At 31.2% G+C, this 22,072-nt stretch overlaps 1 protein-coding gene across 4 annotated transcripts in view; it reads right to left on the reverse strand.

Annotated features, from left to right (window-relative positions):
• Nucleotides 1-22,072, reverse strand: part of POT1 (protection of telomeres 1) — a 76,736-nt gene that overhangs the window by 1,026 nt on the left and 53,638 nt on the right. For 3 of the 4 annotated variants that reach the window (XM_012551009.3, XM_031938978.1, XM_031938979.1), the window contains 10 exons: nt 20,949-21,104; nt 18,119-18,288; nt 17,151-17,236; nt 14,336-14,392; nt 13,325-13,481; nt 10,475-10,680; nt 7,166-7,301; nt 4,594-4,682; nt 2,895-2,986; nt 1,331-1,436 (listed from right to left, as the gene is read on the reverse strand). In XM_012551009.3, coding sequence (XP_012406463.1) covers nt 1,331-1,436; nt 2,895-2,986; nt 4,594-4,682; nt 7,166-7,301; nt 10,475-10,680; nt 13,325-13,481; nt 14,336-14,392; nt 17,151-17,236; nt 18,119-18,288; nt 20,949-21,104 — 1,255 coding nt within the window. Of the gene's footprint in view, nt 1-1,330; nt 1,437-2,894; nt 2,987-4,593; nt 4,683-7,165; nt 7,302-10,474; nt 10,681-13,324; nt 13,482-14,335; nt 14,393-17,150; nt 17,237-18,118; nt 18,289-20,948; nt 21,105-22,072 lie in introns of those variants that run through there. The other variant, XM_012551010.3, reaches the window with a different exon arrangement.

Genomic DNA, 22,072 nt, shown 5'->3' on the forward strand with positions numbered 1-22,072 from the left:
TAATAATCCTGAAGGTTTTTGAAGCTCTAAATCTATGATCCCATAAAATAAATTTGTATAAATTACAGAAAATGCTTTAAATATTCCTAAACCATGACAGACAGGCAGAGTACTTGCTGAGTATTTAAAACTGGCATATATAACTCAAATTTTTACAGAAGATAAATTGAGCTCCATTCCTTCATGTAGTACTACTAATATTGCTCACATCTGTATATCAATTTAAATATACAAAGCACTTTATATATAATTTCAAGATGCAATTCAGATAACTACCTTGCATTTGCTGCAAAATATCTCCTTCATGACTTCAAAAATATCTATAAACTTAACTATTAACCTTTGAGTCATAGGTAGCTGCAAAAACATCCTGAAGATGTGTGATAATTGACAATAAGTTTGCATTCAATGCCTTTTATAGATTATCATAAATTTAGAGCTGGAAGGAATCATAAAGAACATCAAGTTCAATTGCTTCACTTTAGAGATGAAGAAACTGAGACCCAGCGAGGGTGAATGATGTGACCAGTCAACCAGCTAGTAAATATTTGAAGTAAGATTTCAACCCAGATATTCCCAGCTCTACATCAACCATTCCCATGCACCAAATCATACTATGATCCTTTATAGAAAACTTAAGGATTATTTTAAAAATTATAATAAAAAGAATTCATGAATAATGGTGTCCTCTCCATTCCCCCTGACAGAACATACAATCTGAGAACAGGATCTTTGTATCTCTAGGGATGAATATGATATTTGGTGTAAAAGAGTCCGTAATTAATATTTGCTTATTGATTGACATAAATGACATTTACAACTGTACTTTTTATTATAGATCTTTCTGGGGGGTAGGGATTCTGAGAAAAGAAAACTAACACAGGACTTGAATCTTTCTTACTCGCCTTCATTTTTTTCCACTTGGAAAAATCTTTTCCTTCATACTTTGAAGACAAAGCCACTGAGTAGAGTGGTGGGCTTATATTCAGGTGCTGCATCTCTAGCAGTTAGGATTGTACAAAAGTGGTACTTGGGAAATGTTTGTTCAACTCAACTTGAAAGTCCAAAATACCAGTTTTGGGGGCAGTGCTGACTCACAGTGAATTCTGAATCTAAGATAGGTATATTTGGGAGAGGGACTGCTAAATACTCTCAAGTTAATTATTGCTTATATATTATAATAACATAAAATAAAAATGCACATTTAAAAAAGCAAGGAAAAATTTTGTAAGTTGAGATTTTCTTCATATCATCTCCAGCCACAGATTATAAGAAAGATATCATCAGTTTGAAGAGATTAAGATGAAATTCTGAAAATATGATTGCCTACCAATTTTTTTCCCTGGAGGACAAAGCATGTACATGATCATTTCCATATTTTTCTGAAGGTCATCACTATTCAGAATCTCTGATGCAGGAATTTGAAAAAAATTTTCCTGAAGAAAGATAAGAAAGGTTTATACTTGAACATTAGGAAACAGTCATTCTACCTTCTGTAGTTAATGCAGATATTTTAACATTTTTAAATTGCCTGAAGCACTTTAGGGTTTATCATTTAAAAAAAACCTATATACTTGAAATTAATGACATGACAAATTCAGACTCTCACTTAGTACTTTAATATATGACTATTAAACTTAAAACAATCATAGGACATCTGAATTTCTTTACAGATTTTTTCTGGGAATCAGAAACAATCATCTCAGTTGAAATTCAGTCGTTAATATCTTCAAGTCCTGTTTACATAAGAACCTTTGCATAAAAAAGATTCAGCAATTATTATAACACACACACACACACACACACACATATATATATATTTGGAAAAATAGAGTTTTTCTCTTTATTTTCCTCCAGAATTCTCTCCTGGTATTCTTAAATTCTAGTCACTAGTAAAGTAGCTTGCTTATTACCCTCTAATTTTTTTCAACCAAAAGTAAACTTTCATTGTTTAGGGAGGACCAATCAATGCAAATGAGCTCCCATCCTAAAGTTTACATAATTAAAAAACTGTCTGAGTCATTAAAAGTTTTAAGTGATTTGCCCAGGGTAACAAAGTCAGCATGTGACAAAGATGAATCTTGCACTCAAGTTTCCATGCAGCTTCAATCACCAGACCAAAAATGACTCTTCTTATAACTCCAAGAGGGTAAATACAATGCCAGCTAAAGGGAATATATAACAGATCGTGACCATTTTGCAGGGAGGTATTTGACTTATATTGAGCTGAATAGTTTCTGTGCAGGAACAAATATTCTATGTGGTGATAAGAGAAGGGAAGGTCATCCCCAAATTTTTTCTTTCTTTCTTCCATCTTTTTATTTTTTCTATAACATCCTATTCTAATAGTTAGTATTTACAAATTTTCATTAACTGATGTTTTCAAGCTTATAAATTTTATGTAACAATGGGAAAAACGAGTTTTCCAGATTACATGAGCAATAAGATTGCATATTAGACATTTTCTCCAATCCCTACAGCCTTGCAAACTTCTCCAAAACAGAAATTATATGCCAACTTCAACAGTGTCCATGGTCCACTTCTTCTAGAATCCAAATGATTAAGAAAAACAAACTAGAAATTCTCAATGATTCAGCTTATATATGTGTGTGGCATTCCACCAAACCTTTAGAAAAGAAAACAAGACCCAGCTGGGGCCAATTTTGACTATCCAAAAAAATTACTTGGGTAGAGACCTAGGGTGGTGAACTGTAAATTGCCCAGTACAGGAAAAAGTTGAGATGCTTTGAGATTCAGCCCCCAAGGAAACTTCAATCAAAGAAGGGAACAAAACAGTAAATGATAAAGAAAGGGGGGAAGAGGGATGGGAAAACATAGCCAATCTAACTAAATTTATTTTGATTAACTATGACTTACCAAGGTCTGTTACTTACACTGTCCATTAGGTACACTTTCAGGGTTCCTGTTCCATCATCAAGAGTAAATGTCATAACAAATACATACTGGAGTGGTACAATGCCCAGTGCTAGTAAGGGGGAAAAATGGTTAAGCTTTATGTATTCATTATTTACTACATCAGGGTGAGGCAAAGGTTAACTACATAGTTCAATAACAACAAAATAAAAGGCATTTTACAATCAGAGCTAATTTGCATGTTGAATATAAAAAACCAGGTATACCTATACCTAACTCATTCATGCTATTTAATGCCAGCACTTACATTTCAAGTAGTTGTAGATTGAAAAAATCTCCATAAAATTAAACGGTGACGTCTGAAACACTGTGTAAGCAACTTGACTGGTTTTCAGAATATATAACCACATGTTTTTTCATTAAAGTCCTTTTTCAATGATTTTTTTTCCTGCTTTGGAAGTGACTTAGGTAACCTGGTTTAGATCCTGTTACCAAAGGGAGCAGCAACAGAATACAAGCCTGACAAAATTAGAAAAGCTTTGCAACACTGTATGTAACAGCATTTATTACTTAGACAACTAAAGCTATGGTCAGAGAGATCCATCACTGCAGGCTTGGCCATTGGGATTAAATATTTTTGGCCCCAGAAACTCATGAAGATGGTTTACTAATTCATGCAAAGATTACAAGCTATATTGCTAAAGGAAGAACTCACACTGATGAAAATATGGATTCTTAAAGCACTTAATATTAATATTGCTATAAATTAACTTTGAAATGAATTGGTAATTAAACATATATATATTTTTTGGGTGAAACCTATCAAATTATCTTGGTCCTTTGCTGTATACCATGAGTAGCACAGAATTAAAGTGTTACATAAAGTGCTCTATTATAATTCTATAAAACTTGTACTTTTTTTGTTGCTGTTATCATGCAGGTAATGGGACTGTCAATGATTTGTTTAAAAGTTTAAGAATGGTAAGTGGGCAAAAACAGTCAAAAATGTTTTGGTATTTAGTAAGATTAGAAAAAAATTGGTACCTGTGCTACCAAGAACACCATGAATTACTGTTAAGATATTATATAGTTCTTAGAAACAGGAGATTCATTCAGCAGAAAATATTTATTATTCACAATGAATATATATAGAATTAACAAATAAATAGAATTTGTATTTTGGGAAACTGTAGAAAAGCTTCAAAAATAATCAAATTTAAACTAACTGGAAAATGGAGGGAAATTATCACATTTAACAAATGTTTATTTGCCCATTGTACTGACAATGAGCAAGGCACTTTGCTATGTCCTAGGAAAACCAATGTGAATTAGTGAAAACTCTATACAAAAGTAGCAGAAGACACAAAGTTGGCAGGGAAAATTAATATGCTAAGGACTAAAATCAGAATTCATAGAGTTCTCAATGTCTGGAACAATCGTCTGAGAAGAAACTCAAAAGTTCCATATTTAAATTTCCAAAAAATAAATTGAATGAAAATGTTTGAAAAATTTGTTCTCAAGTACTTTATGTATTCTCACTATGATCATGATTATCATATTATCATTATCATATCATAGCTATGAAGAAAGAGTTCACTAAAAAATACTTACATTCACATACCCAAAGATCACAAACAGTGAAGTGCTAATTAATGAGGTACTATTGATACGCCAGCACTCTGAAACTTATAATTACAGGCTAAGAAAATATTATCTAACCTTGGGCAATGCAAGCAGGTGTCCATGATGCTTCTTTGATAATAGAATTTAGATTCTGAATTGTCTTCAATTTAGAACACTGTTTGCACCTGATATTGAAAACAAAATTCTGATTTGTGAACATAAAAAATTTCATTACTAGGCACTCAGTATGAGCAATGTCTATAATAAGTACTGGGGGATGCAAAGATTATTACATAATCTCTAAACTCATGGAGTTTATAATCTGTTAAAGGGATATGACAATAACTATATCTAGATTTAAACTCTATCCTGAGCTCCAGTCTTGTATCATCAAGTACCTGCAGAATATTTGTAGCTGAATGTCCCACTGGCACTCAAAATTTGACATGAACAAGACATTGTTTTTCTTCTTAAATCCATCCCTCCTCCATAATTCTCTATTTCTGATGAAATTCTTTCCAGACCATCAGCTTTATAGCTATATTGCTTAGCTGTGAGATTGGCTGTGAAGCTATCTACTCAATACTCCTCAATCCTGAAATACCCCTAGTCAGACTACAACCAAAAAAACAAATAAACAAAAAAACCTCAAGAAAGAAGAAAATGACTCATGTACAAAAAAATAATTGTGGCTCTTCTTATAGTAGAAAATCAGAATCAGGAGATGACTTTCAATTGGAGAATTGTTGAATAAAATGATGCTCTTCACTCTGAAGAGGACCAAAGAAATCAGAATGATGTCATGCTAGCGTATGAACTGGATTTAAGTGAAGCAGAGTTGGGCAAAGCCATCAGTCTTCATTCTCTCCTTCAACCATAGAAGTCCAATGGCAAGACAACTGGCAGTAGCCCAGGATGCAGTGAATAACCCAGCTCTAAATGTTCCACAGCATCTGCTTTAGCCACTTTCATAACCAAATGAAAAATTATTCTAATCTGCCCAGTCTACTGGGGCAAATATTCATAAGTTTGGTAGACATTCTTCAAACTGATCAACAGCTTTGAGACCTGTCAGTTATTGTCAATCTGGTTTAGGAAATCTGATGCTTACTTGGATGTGGCCGCTGTGCATACCATAGCTTCTTGAAGACACAGGTTAAAGTTGGATGAATTAAATGAACACCAAAGATGGATAAGCAGCTTTGAAAAGGACTCAGCAAGCTCTCACATCAGATGTGCTTGCCTTTTTTCCCCCTCAAAATAATTAAGGAAACAGTTTTCATAGAAAAAGGGAAGACTTATAAGAACTGATACAAAGTACAGTGAATAGAATCAGGAAATCAATTTAAACTGTTAGAAGAAGATGGTTAAAATAAACACTAAAAGATTTAAGGACTCTGATTAATGCCCAACTAATCATGATACCAGAGAACCTGTGATAAAGAATGTTACCTCTCTCCTAACAAGAAAGGTGATGGATTTATTTTACAGAATCTGACATTCATGGTTTATGACTAAAATGGGAAAATATTTTGCTTGACTATGCATGCTGATCATATATGTTTTTGTTTCCTGCCTGTTTCCTGGAGAGTGCAAAAGAAAAAAAAATGCTTAATTGAAAAAAGTTAATTAAAAAAATTTGTTATCAATGTAGGTTCCCTCCCCTTTTAAAATAAGTGCTAGAACATTATAGCAAATGCCTCAGAGATCATATTTTATTTTTTAAAATTTTATTTCTTGAACAGATTTATAAATGTTGGTATAAAACCAAAGAATAAACTAGAGATTTCAAACCAATAAATATATTCAAACACAGCAAAGTTTTCTAATTATCATAGAAAAATAAACTTCTATAAATAAGCAAAATCTATTGCCAGTGATCTAAATAAAAAATATAGTATGATAACGTAGAAGGAAAAAGTTTTTTTACAACTTGAAAATCTTGTAAAAAACCTAACAAGTAACAGAGGTTCAGAACGATATTTCTGAACGTAGAGGCATTTTCTCTATTTAAGCAGAAATTCAACTGAAAATTTCATTATTTGAATTTGTAAATAAAGTACTTTTTAAATAAAAATGAAAGCATCACAATAGTATTTTAGTACTGATTTATAGGTACTCTGTATTATATCATACAATCTTTGCAGTTTTGATGTACTTGTATATAAATTAAACATCACTGGATAAAGTAGTGCATGTGTCTGTGTCTATGATCCCAGTCTTCTCTGTGCAAAGACTGATGAAACCCTTGAGTTCAAGAGTTTAGAGCTTCAGTAGGGCTGAAGGCATTTATACTAGATCTGGTGCCAAAGTAGTGAACTCCCAGGAATGGAGGACTACTAGGTTACCCAAGAAAAGTATGATACATCCCATGTCAGATAAATGGAGAAAAGTAAGACTGAATAATGTTGGGATCAAGACAAATTTTGGCTGTTGTATTTCCAGCCTGGGCAAGAAAAAAAAGATGAGCAAGGAAGGGAGAGAAGGAAAGAGAGACAAGGGGGGAGGGGAGAGGCAAGGGGGGAAAGGGAAGAGAGAGAGAGATTTAAAAATCACTATCATAAAAAGCAAAGGGCTCTATTTTAATGTAATAATGGAAACATTAGTCACAAAATTTAAAATATTTATATGACTTCTAATTATACATAATTTGAGTTTGTAAACATACCCATAGTGCCATACTTTCCCATGTATGAGAAATGGTACTGCTAGATCTACAATAATAAGGTCTTCTTGGCTAGATTTCACAGGAATAACACCTTTAAACTTTTTTGAGAGTTGATAAATTTCACTCAGTATTCCTCCTATTAAAAGGAAAAATGAATTTTTAGAAATAGTAAAATAAAATTATTTTGTTTCATTTTATTACATAAGGTTTTCCCATTTTCTTTCATGGTTTTAGAATTAGCATCTTCAATTAAATGTAAATATTACAATATATTAATACATGAATTAAAGCTAAAGAGCAAATAGAGCAACCAGGGAAGTAACACTGGCTATTCAGAATAATTTAGTTTAGCAATTATGTAAAACTTCAAATGAGTTATAGATATATGACATATCATATTACTATGAACAATTTTAAAATTAAGAGTACATTATGAAAATAATCATTTTGATTAAAAGATAAAATTCCATGCTTTTAAGCAAAAAAAATTAAATTACACTTTTCAACCTGCTAATTATTAAGGTGTAAACAGTTAAAAATGGCACAAATAACTTTTAAATCTTCAAGAACATTACACATTAATTTTAATAGAGCTCTTGTTCTGACAATGTGGCATAATGTGAAGCTGGAGTGAGGAAACAGGGACTCAAATCCTACCTCTGAAACTTACTAGATATTTGACACCTAGTAAGACACCTTTTCTAAAGAGCCATTTGGTCATATTAATATGTATAATTACCAATATCTACCCTAAGATATTATTATGAGGAAATAAGATCATATTATTTGACTATTTGAAAAACCTTAAATCTCTATATAAATGCTACTTTATTACTACAAAAATTTTCATAATATTTATTTAATCCTTTTCAGACATAATTAACCCAATCCATAATTTATAGATCCTCTCCTATTGTCATAAAACTAGTATTTTACAGGTTTTTGTTTTTTGTGGCCAGCCAAGAGTTCTGTCCTTAAACTGAGAACTTTTTTTTTTTAATGCTATAAAGACCCATGTTTGTCCCCTGTTTATTAGGTCTGTTACTGGCACGGAAACATTATTGACATTGTCAGCAGGATTCTAAGGAACCCTGGCCATAATAGTAGGAAACTGCTGTGTGTGCCACTCATCATGTGGTTCCGAATAAAAGCTCAATATTTTGAGTTTACTGGTACGATGGTGAAGGTGGGCTAATTTAAGCTGATAGTAAATAAAATATAACCTTCTCTCTAGATAGAATATAATATATGCAAATAATATTGAAATAACTATTTTAGAAGTTAACTGACAATACTTCACTAAATTCTGAGACCTTGGTTAACAAAAATATATTCTAGAAACAGAGTTCCTTTATTAAAAACAAACTTCTCCCAAAAATGTACCTTTCCCAAACCTTAAGCCTCTTGACCATGTGCTCCAAGATATTGTTAGTTAAAATCTTACAAAGTAAGAATACTTTAAAAGCCAGATATAGCCTGAAATTAATTTGACAGAGAAAAGATATGAATGTCCAGTGTTACAGATTATATCAGCCTGAATCATCAAAAAAAAAAAAAAAAAAAAAAAAATGGGAGTTCGTGAGGATAAAAACTTCTAATCCAAAGCTACAAGAGCCATAGTCAAGACAATTAAAAAAAATATTTAAAATCTGAAAATCTTAAGATATTTTAACTATCACAGCACTATAAAGCAAGAATCTTAACCTCATTAGATAATGAGAAATCACAGTGCAGAAATCTTCTATTCTAAGTTTTAGTCTTAGAGAAAAATCTAACTTCTAGATCAGGCAATCTACATTTAACAGATGAGATAAGGTATATCACTGAAAAATGTAGGACCATAATAAGAGATGGAACAGAAAAAGTGGAGGAAAGCATAAACTGATCTTCTCAGTATCTTCAAAGTATAAAAAGACCTTGACCTGACTAGTTGAAAGGATATTCTATGAAATGAGAAAAAAAAATTGACATAAAATATAACATAACAAAAATAACTTCTTTTTCATTACAACAATGATGACAGTAAATCAGTCCCTGTCCTCTAATGTGATTTTCAGCTCATGCTACTAGACACTTCTACACTCAAAAAATGTTTTTGAACTTTTAGGGCCCACATCTCCTGAGAGAAGAGACTATCATTCATTACAGTAAAAATTATTTGTGCCATTTCTAACTGTTTACACCTTAATAATTAGCAGACTGAAAAAATGTAAATTTTTTTTTTTTGCATAATAGCATGTAATATAATGAATAGAATTGGTTTTGTAATTAAAAAGACCTGGCTTCATATTTTACTTCTATTACTCTAGTTGTTACAACTGAGCACTTAGCCAATCACTTCCTTAAACCAGAAGGTTAAATTAAGGCCTGCAAAACTCCCTAGTGTAGCTAGGAAATGTTTAACAAAATAAATAAAAATGCAACAATATAAATAATATTAAAATTTGTGGTTTTCTAAGTCAATATGTGGATACAAGGATTCATTTATGTTTGAATTCGATGGTATTGTCCTAGATTATACTTTTAGTTACAAATGAATTGCTGATCTGTACTGATGGAAGAAGTTTCCAGAAGTTCCTTGTATGGCTACAATTATAACTTGAGACTTGAGTTTCTTCATCTGTAAAATGGAATTAAAAATAGCACTCTATATCACATGATTGTTTCCAAGATTAAATAAAATTAATTATGCAAAACACTTTTTAAAACTTTGAGTACTATACAAATGCTATTATTAATACTGTTATTATCTGGTGAGCAAAATTTTGGTTAGCACAAAACAGAAAGGATGCTCCCTTTAAATTATATGATAGTTCATATGAAAAACTTTTACTTTTAAAACGTTCAATATTCTCTTGCTGGAAGCAAAATAAAAAAGTAGGTTTGATATTCATTGTTAACATTTCTTCCAAAATCTCCCCTTTCCCATACTGATTGATACTGACAAGTTTATTCTGACTTGTTAAACAACAGAGACATCTAGAGGCAAAGTTAATATCTGCTAGTCTGAAACCAAGAGCTGTATTATTAAAAAATCAAACTCAATTATCATTTAGTTATACAAAACCAAGTAAATCATTAGGTGTAATTCCCCAAATAGGCCCTAAATTAGATTCTGATATAAATATTTCCAGTATTTGGTTAAACAAAGAAACAAAACTTAATACATATTTTTGTGATTACCAATTAAATCAGTATTTTAGGGATATCACCTAAATGTTATAAAAAATTAAGTAATACTTTACTAGAAGAAAAACCTAATGGTCAAGGCTCTTCTTCTAACAAAAAGAGCAATTAAAATTTGCATACCTTCTATCATGATCAAAGTATCTTCTGGGGTTTGGAGAATTCCATCATTTTTTACAAAGTGAATAACTATTTTTCTTTCTTGCTGGTTTTGGGTAGTCCACACTTCTGAATTATACAATGATGTATTTTGAAGTTTGGGATCTGGATATTCTGTTGCAACCTCTTGCAAAACTAACTCAAGGTCACTTTCATGTGGAACTTCTTGCCTAAAAGCATTTTATAATACATAATACAAGCAATGATTTATAAAATTTATTAGAAGACTGCAAGAGGATTAATAAATTATCATCAATAAATTACTAGATCCTTTGTATGATAATAATTTTATTTAAACAGTTAAGTCTTATACACTATAAAACATTTAGCAATGTTATGTAAGGCAGGTGAGCATATTCAAACCATAATTTTACATCATCAGTAAGTTCAAACTCCAGATTTAAAACATCAAGACTCTTTAACAATCTCCAGCAACATTTTAAAAAAAAATTCATGTTATAAAGTACTTTTAGATGGAGTATCACAAAATTAAGACAATTGTATTAGCTGAAATTCCAAAAAGGCTGGAAATCAATGAAAGGGATTTTTGATCTTTTTTTAAATTTCATGAACTCTCGTTGGCATTATAAGGATTATGAAATACTTCTCAGAATCATGATGTTAGATAAATAAAAAAGTAGAGGATTACAAAAGAATCAGTATATTGAAATCAATTATAAAAACATTAAAAAACAAGTGCACAGATAATAGATTAAGAAGCCCTGATTGCAATATATTAAAAGCCTTATAAATCTCTCTAATCAGTGGTTCCTAATACCAAAATGTATATAATATAGCATTTTATGAGAAACAGCAAATATGCTCACAAAATTAATATCATGATGTCAACTCTAAAAAGATTACAAGGCACTAAATAAACTGCATGTACTACATGTAAATTTATGCTCCCCCCAAGTCTAACTACTTTAGTAAAAGTGTAATATGACAGAATTTATGAAGCACGTGATCATCATGAAAATCAATGTAAACATTATAAAGAAACAGATATTTGACATACATTAACTTCACAAAATTCAGAAGCTTGATATGTTTTTCTATCTATCATAATTCTTATAAGGCAAGTCCATCTCAAATCCTAATTTAAGGGATTTGGTAATTTGGGTATTAATGAATCAAAAATAATTTCCTATATAAGACTAATCTAGAGCATGAGTCCCAAAGCACAGCAGTATAACGAAATTTTTAGTGTGATACATACATTTACGTGTACAAAAATAGCTGCATGTTATTATAAAACCTTAATTAACTGGTATCCAAAAAAGTAAAACTATCAGTGCCTCCCACAGTATCTTGTACATAATAAGTACTCAAAGACTCATTGAATTGATTCACCTTATCTGTGAGAGAGAGAAAAGAGAGAGAAAGAGTGGGATGAAAAGAAGGAGGGAGGGAGGAAGTAAAAGAAAAAAAAAGGAAGGAAGGAAGGATGACTTTTACACGTTTAAGATAAAGAAATGAATTAAATTTATCTCACTAAAAGATTCAGGCAAAAATAGCAACTTTTTTTCATGTGTAGGTATATTATATACCACATACACACCCTATATTGCTTTATAATTAACGAATGCTACTTGGAACAGTGAATTTGTTATGCTATAGAATCACTAATTATCAAAGAACTGTTTAATTAAGCAAACTGTTAGGAAGTTATGAAAACAGGATAGTTAAGGAATTAGAATTCCAAAAAGTTTTTTAAAGGTCATCACTTAATTTACTAGAAATTCTAATAAGCCAACCAGAATATTCTATTTCTTCAACGTAGGGAGAAAGAAAGGGGAGAAAAAAAAAGAAGGAAAGAAGGAAGAACTAAGTGCTTATCATGTGCCAGGCATTATACAAATATTTATTAATTTGATCCTCACAATAACTCTAAGAGCTAGCTACTACCATTATCCCCATTTTACAGCTGAGAAAAGTTAAATGACTTGCCTGGAGTCAGTCACACAACTATTAAGTGTGTGAATGTACATTTGAACTCAGGTCTTCCTGACCCTATGCCCAAAACTCTGGGGGCCACTTAACTCCTTTAATTAAGTTTTACTCTACTGCTTTTCTTGGAAACAGCAAAAAACATCCCTCTTTATTAGCCCTCCAAAAAAAGAAAAAAAGAAAAAGAAAAGAAGGAAGGAAGGAAAGGGAAAAAAAAAGAAAGACAAGGAAAGAAACAAAGGAAAGAAAAGAGAGAGGGAGAAAGGGAAGGAGGGAGGAAGTAGAAGCAAGAAAAGAAAGAAGAGGGGAAGGAAGGAAGGAAAGAAGGAAAGGAGAGAGGGAGGGAGGGAGGAAGAGAGAGGGAGAGAAGAAGGGAGGGAGGGAGAGAAGGAAAGAGAAAGGGAGGGAAGAAGGGAGAGGGAAAAGAAGGGAAGGAAAAAGGGAGGGAGGGAGAGAGGGAAGAAGGAAAGAAGGAGGGAAGAAGGGAGAGAAGGAGGGAAGGAAGAAGGAGGGAGGGAAGAAGGAAGGAAAGAAGGAAGGAAGGAAAGAAGAAAGGAAGGAAGGAAGGAAGGAAGAAAAGATAAATGAGAAAATCCAACTGAGATTTCTGAAAAATAAATTATTAAATGATTCTTAATGTGTATTTGCCAGGGCTACAAGATTAAAGATTAAATAATAATAAATATTCCTAATTGAAATTAATCAGAAAGGTGTAAACTAGGATTTCACTCTCAAAATCCAATGCATGAAACCTAAATGTATTTATTTGATCATTCTAAAACTTAAAACTCAATGATATACTACAACAATACACAAAAGAAAATCAAAAATAAATTATCTTTTTTGAGCAGGTTAAACACTTACAGCATATGACATTTAGGACAATGTAGTTTAACGGACTGATAAAGTTTCTGGGGTTCATAGTTCCTCAGTTTTGCTCTGATGCGATACTGTTGAGGGGCATCACGTTTCAAAATATCACTCAATGGAGTTGTCTCCAAATACTGGTGATCTGTAAGTACTATAAAGGAGTGTTTTTGGATAAATACAGCATTCTATGGATCCCTCTGAACCAAGTACATACGATGAAGTCCAACTAATTTAGATGACTTTAATTAAGATTCTGTAACTGTTCCCCTAGCTTAACAGTATACAATAGTGTTTGACAGTGGTACAAAGTTCTAAAGGCATCTAAGGTCCTTTTTCTTTCTTCTTTGTCTCTCTATGGTTCTTCTCCTTAGCACTAAGTTTTATTCTAAACTTTACAGGGTTGCCTTCATCTAGTAATGGTCAAAAACTAAAAATTTAAGGGAAGATGATTTTTTTAATGATTGTTTTGAACAGCCATGATCAATAAAGATGATCAACTTAATTCAGGAGCTTATTATGATTTGGGAGAATTGACCTTCAGTAGTAATACAGAACAGGTCAGGAGCAGAAATTTTTAAACATTTTAAAAAATGTTTCCTCTTGAACCACAATAGAGAATGAAAACATAAAACATGATCAGTATTAAAGTTATCCAGTTATATGAATATATAAAATGCATAAACATATTAACTTCTAAATTATGACATCCTTCAACTCTTCTCAGGGTAATATTCAGTAATTGATACAGTAAACACTTTTTCAAAGTAGTATTAAAAACTGGGTTAAATGTCAAAATAAATATCTTTAGAAGTTCAATTTATCTGGTGACAAAATAAACAACAAAGTAAAAGGAAAGGAATGAAACATGATCATGTTGTACCCTCATAGGAATCTAGCATGATTCCTTAAATTGAATAGGCTACCTAGTAAATGTTTTTGGGAAACATTTGGGAAAAATATCTTCTAATTACAAAAACAATTTTGGGAATGGCTGTGTTGTCATACCTGTGGCAGATAGCTGTTGACATCTTTCTAGATCACATGGTGATACAAAATCTTGGGCTACATGAAAGAAAAAAAAAAAGCTCACCACATTACTAAAAATACACTTTTGGAAGAAAGGTAAGTAGAGATAAAGTCAAAATATTATTAATTTTAATGGATTATTTAAAAATATCATAAAAGTGATTACATTTTATAAAGCTAACAACTACAATAAAAAAAAAAGAGATCTTAAAAATTATTACTTAAAGGAAACTTTTCACTTCTGAGAAGAAAAGAAATAAAAAACACCTATTATTTCTGATGGTAACTATTTCAGCTTATAAACTCTGTCTCTTAAAAAATGTTTTATTGTTGTTCTTTTCTTACATAATTGTCACTTGCCAATGATTCCTCCTTCCTGTTCTCAAAAGAACTATCTCTTTTCTTTAGAACAAGAGTACAGTCAAACAGAAAAATCATCACTATAGCCCTTTTATTTTTAGTTAAAAAATGAGTTTCTCAATTTTGCCTATGCTGGAAAAGCAAAGCCAGGGCTAGATTTCACTAGATCTGTACAGGAGCTTTGAACTATTCTGCTTCTGACTTGGGCTGGTTTATCTCATCTTATGCAATGTGGTGTTTCTGTTTTCAAGGGCTTACTATACTGATGACAAATTTATTGTGGACTCAAAATCTACACAATGTACTGCAGCTCAGCCTTCTACATAGCTGGGAGTACAGGTGTGCATGAGCATGCCCAGTCCTTGTATATCATATATTAAAAATATTAAGTTTATATGGATTCTTCCTTATAGGCACTTATATTGATTTCGTATAATTTTCCTACTGTAACATTTCTGGTAAATGAGAAACACTCAGGGTATGTGCTGGAGCAAGATCATACTGGCTCTAAGAACTGATGGTTAAAAATTCAGTACATGCATTTACACTTTGAAATGAGCAAATGCTAAAGATCAGGGCTAGATATATTATTTTATTAATTGTTTAGCTTAAGAAAATGATGGAGAAAATGTTAATATAAATTAAACTTTAAAGTTTGTTGTGTATATTTTTTCCCCCAGAGAGTAGTCTGATTATACATTTACCAGCATATTTCTAGAGACAATCCTAGCTAGATAATTAGAATTTTTTTCTCTTATCCCACAGTACCAATTTTCATTTTGGGTGGATGTGAGTTTAGTATAAATTTTATTTTTCTATTAGTTTATCTAAGAAAAATGCTATTCTATGACAAACTGTAAATTTCTTGAAGGCAAGATTTATTTCACTTTTACTTGCATTTTCAGCACCTAGGATAGGGCCTGATAAATAGTAGGCACCTTAAAAATTAGTTTTTGATTATATTTTTATAATCCCATTAGTGAATTCAGCCTAGGAGAGGTGAAATTTTAGTTCTGAAGAAGATTCTCATTCTGAATTTATTGGATTTTGCTCATGACTCTCTATCACTAACTTGGTGTGAGACTGAGTAAGTTTTCTAACCTCTCTGGGCCTCATTCTATTCATTTACAACATAAAATGACAGGACTGGACTAGATGAATTCTAAATTTTTGTCTAGGTATATTGTAGTATTATACTAAAATCTAGGTATTAAAAATGAGGCATCACTAGTCTCAAAATTACCTGTAAACTACTTTTTATTCTTATGTGTAGCAACATAAGTGTGAGTCAATGAAAGTATAGAATATGGTAAAAAGCTACATATAAACACGGTCTTGGTTAAAAGCCAAGAAAAGGGGGGGGGGGGGGCATTACTTAAAAAGGATAGCTACAAACAGCTTCTCATCTTCAGTAGGATATAAAATATAGGAGGAGATAAATTGTACCAAAAAAGTACAGGAAGTAGAGGGATCTACAAAGTAAGAATAATGAGATGGAAAGAATGTTGGGCCTTAAGGTTGGGAAATCCTGAGTTTAAAGTAAGTCTCAGCCACCAACTGTTTCATCCTGAGCAAATCACTTAACCTCAGTTTCCCTATCTGTAAAATAGAAATAATAAAAGCATCTACTTTTCAGGGCTGTTATAAGGGATCAAGTGAGATAACATTTGTAAAGTACTCTGCAAAGTACCCAACATGCAAGAGGTGCTATATAAATTCTAGCTATCATTTTTATTATGATTATTAAAGAGATACATAGAAAACCCTTGAGGAGTTTCACAATTTGTAATTCAAGGTCAAATATTCACTTCAAATCTTTAAAATTTTACAGTTATTTCTGTGTATATAACACAATTAGAAGATTGAGAACTTTTTTCCACTGAAAGACTTTGTATTTCCACAGTGGGAAGGGCTTGCTATGTTAAGCTAAGAAGATAAAATATTTATATTTTTGTATGTACTTTCTGTGGAACAGCCAAAGTATGCCCTCTATTACATTACTATACACTAGCATTTCACTATTTGTATTGTACTGTACTTGCAATGTTGTTGTTTTATCCTTGGTAGTTAATGGAATAGCCAGACTCACATAAGCAACTAGATAGTTAGAGATATTCAAAGATAGTGACCAAATAAATGAAGTTGAACACAATAGTTTTTTTTTCATATTTTGTTATTATTTAAATCACTTAAGCTGTATTCCTTTATCCATTGAGAAGGTTACTTAAACTGCACAAAGTATTAGTCAAATAATTAGAGTAGAAAATACTTTGAAGAAATTAAAAACTAAAACTTAATGAATTAAAACCTTTCACAAAAATGAAGTTCAATTTAATTAGCACTATGAAGATTTTTATGTGATATATCAAAGAGATGCAATATACTTCTGGAACATTTATGTAACAAAAAAAGCATCACTTTAAAGACTTCTTACAGGAAAAATTATTTGAGATGTCAAATTCCAAATCACAGATATTTTCCAAATTCTGATATTCAGCTGGGTTCACAGAATCTAAAAACCTGTTAAAAAAAAAAAAAAAGAAAACAGTATTCTCAAAATTCATGATACTATAATATGTATCACAGAACAAAAGTGGTATATCCAATTAGGATTAGCCTAGGTTCTTCAGAAGGATACAGTCAACAGATACCTGGTAGAATCAACAATAGGTCAAATGATATCATTGTCTAGTAAGTAGATGATCTCTGTTGAATTGTGTCTGACTCTTTGTGACTGCACTTGAGGTTTTCATGGCAAAGATACTGGAATAGCTTTCTTCTACTTCTCCAATTCATTTTACAGACAAGGAACCTGAGGCAAATAGGGTTAAATGACTTGCCCAGAGTCACATAGCTAATAAGTGTGATGACCACGTTAGCACCCTGGACACTTTAAAATCAGCCTGAGTCAGGATAAGCAAAAGTCTTTGATTTTTATTATTTGTTGACGTGAGAGGAGAGAGAATGGACACAGGAATCTCCTCTTTCTTCTCCCCTCCCCTCACTCCATTCATCTCCTCCTCTCCTACAACACCCTCCTTTCATGCACTCATTCAATTTAACTATAGAAGACACAAAATGGTGATATTGGTGATATTGGCATTTTTAAACCGTTAAAAAAGAATGGCATTAATATATTTTTTTAAATGGCCCTTATTTTTTCCATTTACTTTACTTTGAGAGTAAAATCAAGTAAAATTAGAACTTTCATATATAGTTAGTTACTACACTAAACAACCTCCTATACAAAAGAAATATGTCAAATGGAAATTAAATCTGAAAACTACAAGTTCTATTCTCATTTGGTCTAACACCATAGCCTTGGAAAAAAAGTGAATTGAGAGGCATAACGACCATTTTTTTAATATTCCTACAAGTTAAGCATGTATTTAGAACTTTTACCTTTTCAGTTCTTCAACATCACAGTTATTTTCTGGCAGGACCTTAATTCCTCGACCATAGCAGGTACCTCCATGAAGATGAAATTCTAAATGTGGAACATTTGACAGCTTCTTAGGCGTCACTGGCTGAATTTTTGTGTGTAAACTATAAATCCTGAGAAAGGTTCCAACCTAAATTTAAAGTTACATAAAAACTATAATATATATATAATATAAAATAAAAAATATATAGTTATATATAAAATTACTGCCTTCTAAGAATATTCAATCATATCAAATGATTTCCTCAATCATTTCCTTTTACTTTTTATATCCTAAATTGAAGCATTTGTCTGTTTTTTATCATCTTTTGTCCTGTAATTAAGAAATCTTGCAATTTTAAGCTAAATTCAAACAAAGCTTTTGAAAGCTTTTTCATGCGCCAATACAATTTTTGAGGAAAAACTGAAGAATATAATTCAAGATACAGTACTTTCTAGATATAACAGATCTTCCCAAAATTAGTATTGGATCTGATTATTCCAAAACTGCATTTAGAAAACTCATTCTCAAAATGGAATGTCCTAGGCATGCATCTCTTTATGAATAGGGTTGGACAACTTTCAGTAACCTCTTTTATCTCTGAACATTAATTAAGGATCTTGAAAGATCACAGAAGAAACTAGTGTCACACACACACACACACACACACACACTTTTATTTTTACTTTTGTTGTGGTGGCTGTTCAATTACAAAAAAGAGATGAGAGCAAGATAAAATAAATGCTTGTTAACAGAAAAAATAATAAATTTAACATATAATCAAGGGCATCAGAAGAACTTATATAAATATATACTTACACACACATATACAATTTGATGTAGAAACATATCAAATTCAAAAGGAAAATAGGTGGAGATGAAAGAGGATGATAAAGAAGGGCACAAACAAAACAAACTTTTTGATACTGAAGAACTTAAAGGAAAAAAGAAAAGAAAGTTAACTAAAATCCAGAGGTAACCATTAACTGGAAAATGGAACCTCAACTGTGACATATTTTGCAGTAAGATTTTCTTACACTGACATCAGACAGTAAAAATAACAAGATGTTATATTCACAAATTCCTTCTGGTGGCAGTATTGTATTTTAGGTTCAATTTTTAATAAGCAGTCTGGTGAAACAAAGCATATGTAATATTCTAACAGAATAGGTCAAACAACAAATCATGCATGCTCACAAATAGTTTAAATTTTAAATAGTAAAACACAATCAGAAAGACAAAAAAAAAAAAAAAAAAAAAAAAAAAAAAGCCCTGGATATGAATTAAAATATTTAAGAAAAATGAATCAGAAAGAAATTATGAAGTTTAATTTTCAAAACAGTACTAAAGAAATGTACAGTACTTCTAATCATTTATCAAAAAATCTGCAGAAAATTTAGTGTTTCCCTCAATTTACTTTATGTAAGTCTTCTAAATGAAAATAAAAATTCTGGCAGTGTAAGTTAAATGTTTTTAGCAACATCAAAATAAAACATGATATATAGAAAATTGCCAGGAAATACAAAGACGTTTTTATATATCCATATTCACTACATAAGTATTATAGTGACAAACAGACAAAGGCTTTTTTCAAGTGTGATTTTATCAATTTAATACTTCTTTACTCCTTCTCCTACATGTTTATAGAACCCTGTCTTTGGTAGAGTATTTTATAGTTTTGTGAGGGAAAAAATACACAATCACTTCATAATTTTCTTTTCCTTTGAAATTAGGATAGCAATATTTGTTCCATTGCCCATTCTAAACTTAATGTTTTTGCTCCACCTTTATTTTCCATATTAGGTGAACTTCCTGGCCTTGAACCCAGTGTCTATATCAAGGATCAAGTGGCACTCTCATGCCACAATCATGTATTAGGGTAGTTCTTTAGAGATAGAACAATTATTTGTTTTCACAAAGCTTTTGCTTTTTAAGAATTATTTATTAGAATTTTTAATACATAAGGACATTGTAAGTTGCTTAATTTAACCCTCAGTTCATTTTAAATTTATTTTTCTATAACATTATGAATATATGTATTATGTAAAGTGAGATACACTTTGCAAAGTGTCACACTATATAGTGAGCTGGATGAAAACATGTAACAGCATACATAGGGTAAGGAGATATGTTTATAGAACTGATTCTATAAAGCTTAGGACAGGAAGGATCATCTAGTCTAAATTCAAATTACAAGTAAGGAAACTTAGGACCAGAAAGGATAGCTGTACATTAAAAACACATGGTATTGCCGCTTATTTGTTTTAGGAAACTCAAATCAAACATTCTTACTTTATTATTGAAGAATAAAACTTCCAATAAAATATAATTAAAAATGAAAACAAAAACGCAGTCATACCACTTCAAAACAATTCCAGTTGTTTAGGAATATATCAGATGCTTTATTATTTTCCTTACCTATTTAAAAGTAAACCTTTTTTTAATTGAGAAATACAAAGCTGTCAAAAATAATACCAAATCAAATAACAAAACTCAACATTAAGCTAATATTTTAGACTTAAAACATCTTAAAGAAACAAGAGTTATTACCCTCCACACCATTTTTGAGAAAACATACTAGAGAAATGATCTTGTAATTTTTTTATTCCCTTTGTGGAAAGTTAATTAAAAGTTTTTCTTCTAAGTAACTATGGCTTTAAAAAATAATATTTTAAATAATTACACAACATTAAATTAGTTCTAACTGCAAGTAATCAGTTGTGTACATGAAATTAAGTCTTCAAATATAACTAGCACAAAAATATGTAATTTTTTTTTTAATTGCTAAGCTTGTCTATACTCTACCTCACCTTTAGACATTTGGCCAACGCAGCATGATTATCATAAACGAGGATGTCTACTATCAGATTCTGCAATTGATTAATACGACCTATATCCCCTTCAAGAGCTCCATCTTCAAATAAGACCTTCCAGGATGGAAATGGAGGTTTTGTACCATCCCACACCTATAATGGAGGGAAAACAAACTCCAATGCAAATTGTTCACAAATTTTTAAGTTAAAAAAGGCATTTTATGGTTAATTGAAGTTTTCTAGAGTATATGCTCTTAGAAATTGGACACTGGCTAGAAATAGGGGGCATAGTAAAAGAACAATGACAGCTGAATTCTACATGTGTTTAGTAAGCATGTATGATGCTCTAGGCACTGTGTTACACCCTTGAAAGAAAAACAAAAATGAAAAAATCTTTGCACACAAAGAGTTTGCAATCTACTGAAGGGATATAACATATATTTGATAAATACTAAATAATTTGAAAATGGAGAAAATATTAACAACTGGCAAGATCAAGAATAGATTTCCTTTTTAGAAAGACAGCAACTATACTGAGCTAGAAGAAAGGGAAGGGGGAAAAGAATGGGTGTAATCCAGGCAGGGGGGCAACTTGTGAAAAGGAACAGATATAGGAAATAGCATATGAAAGTAATACGAGTAAGTGGAAAAGCTAGTAATCCAGTGAATTTGAAATTAAGAATGAATGAAAAAGTACATGAGATATGGCTGGTAAATTAGATAAGACGACAACAGTGAAGGAGTTTAAATGAAAATTTCATTTTTGAATAGTTAAATATTTAAATATGTATATTAGAAAGATAATTTTTTTAGTTGTGTTTCCGGAAATTTGGATCAATTCAATGATCAACTGAGATTCCAGAAGGCTAACAATGGGTCATCCTATCATCTCTGGCAGAGAGGTGATATCAAGATATTAATAAAATATATACTTTTATTTTTGACTAGTTCAACGCAATAATATGTTTTGCTTGATTGCTCACATTTATTGCAAAGGTTTTGTTTTTCTTTTGCTTTCATTAATTTTTTTCAAATAAAGACAGGAGGGAAAATAAACACTTTTTAATTAAAAAGAAAAAAGAAAAGAATAGAAGTGCTAAAATACCTCTAAGTATTAAAAG

This window comes from Sarcophilus harrisii, chromosome 5 (genome assembly GCF_902635505.1).
Source record: "Sarcophilus harrisii chromosome 5, mSarHar1.11, whole genome shotgun sequence".
Taxonomy (NCBI): Eukaryota; Metazoa; Chordata; class Mammalia; order Dasyuromorphia; family Dasyuridae; genus Sarcophilus; species Sarcophilus harrisii.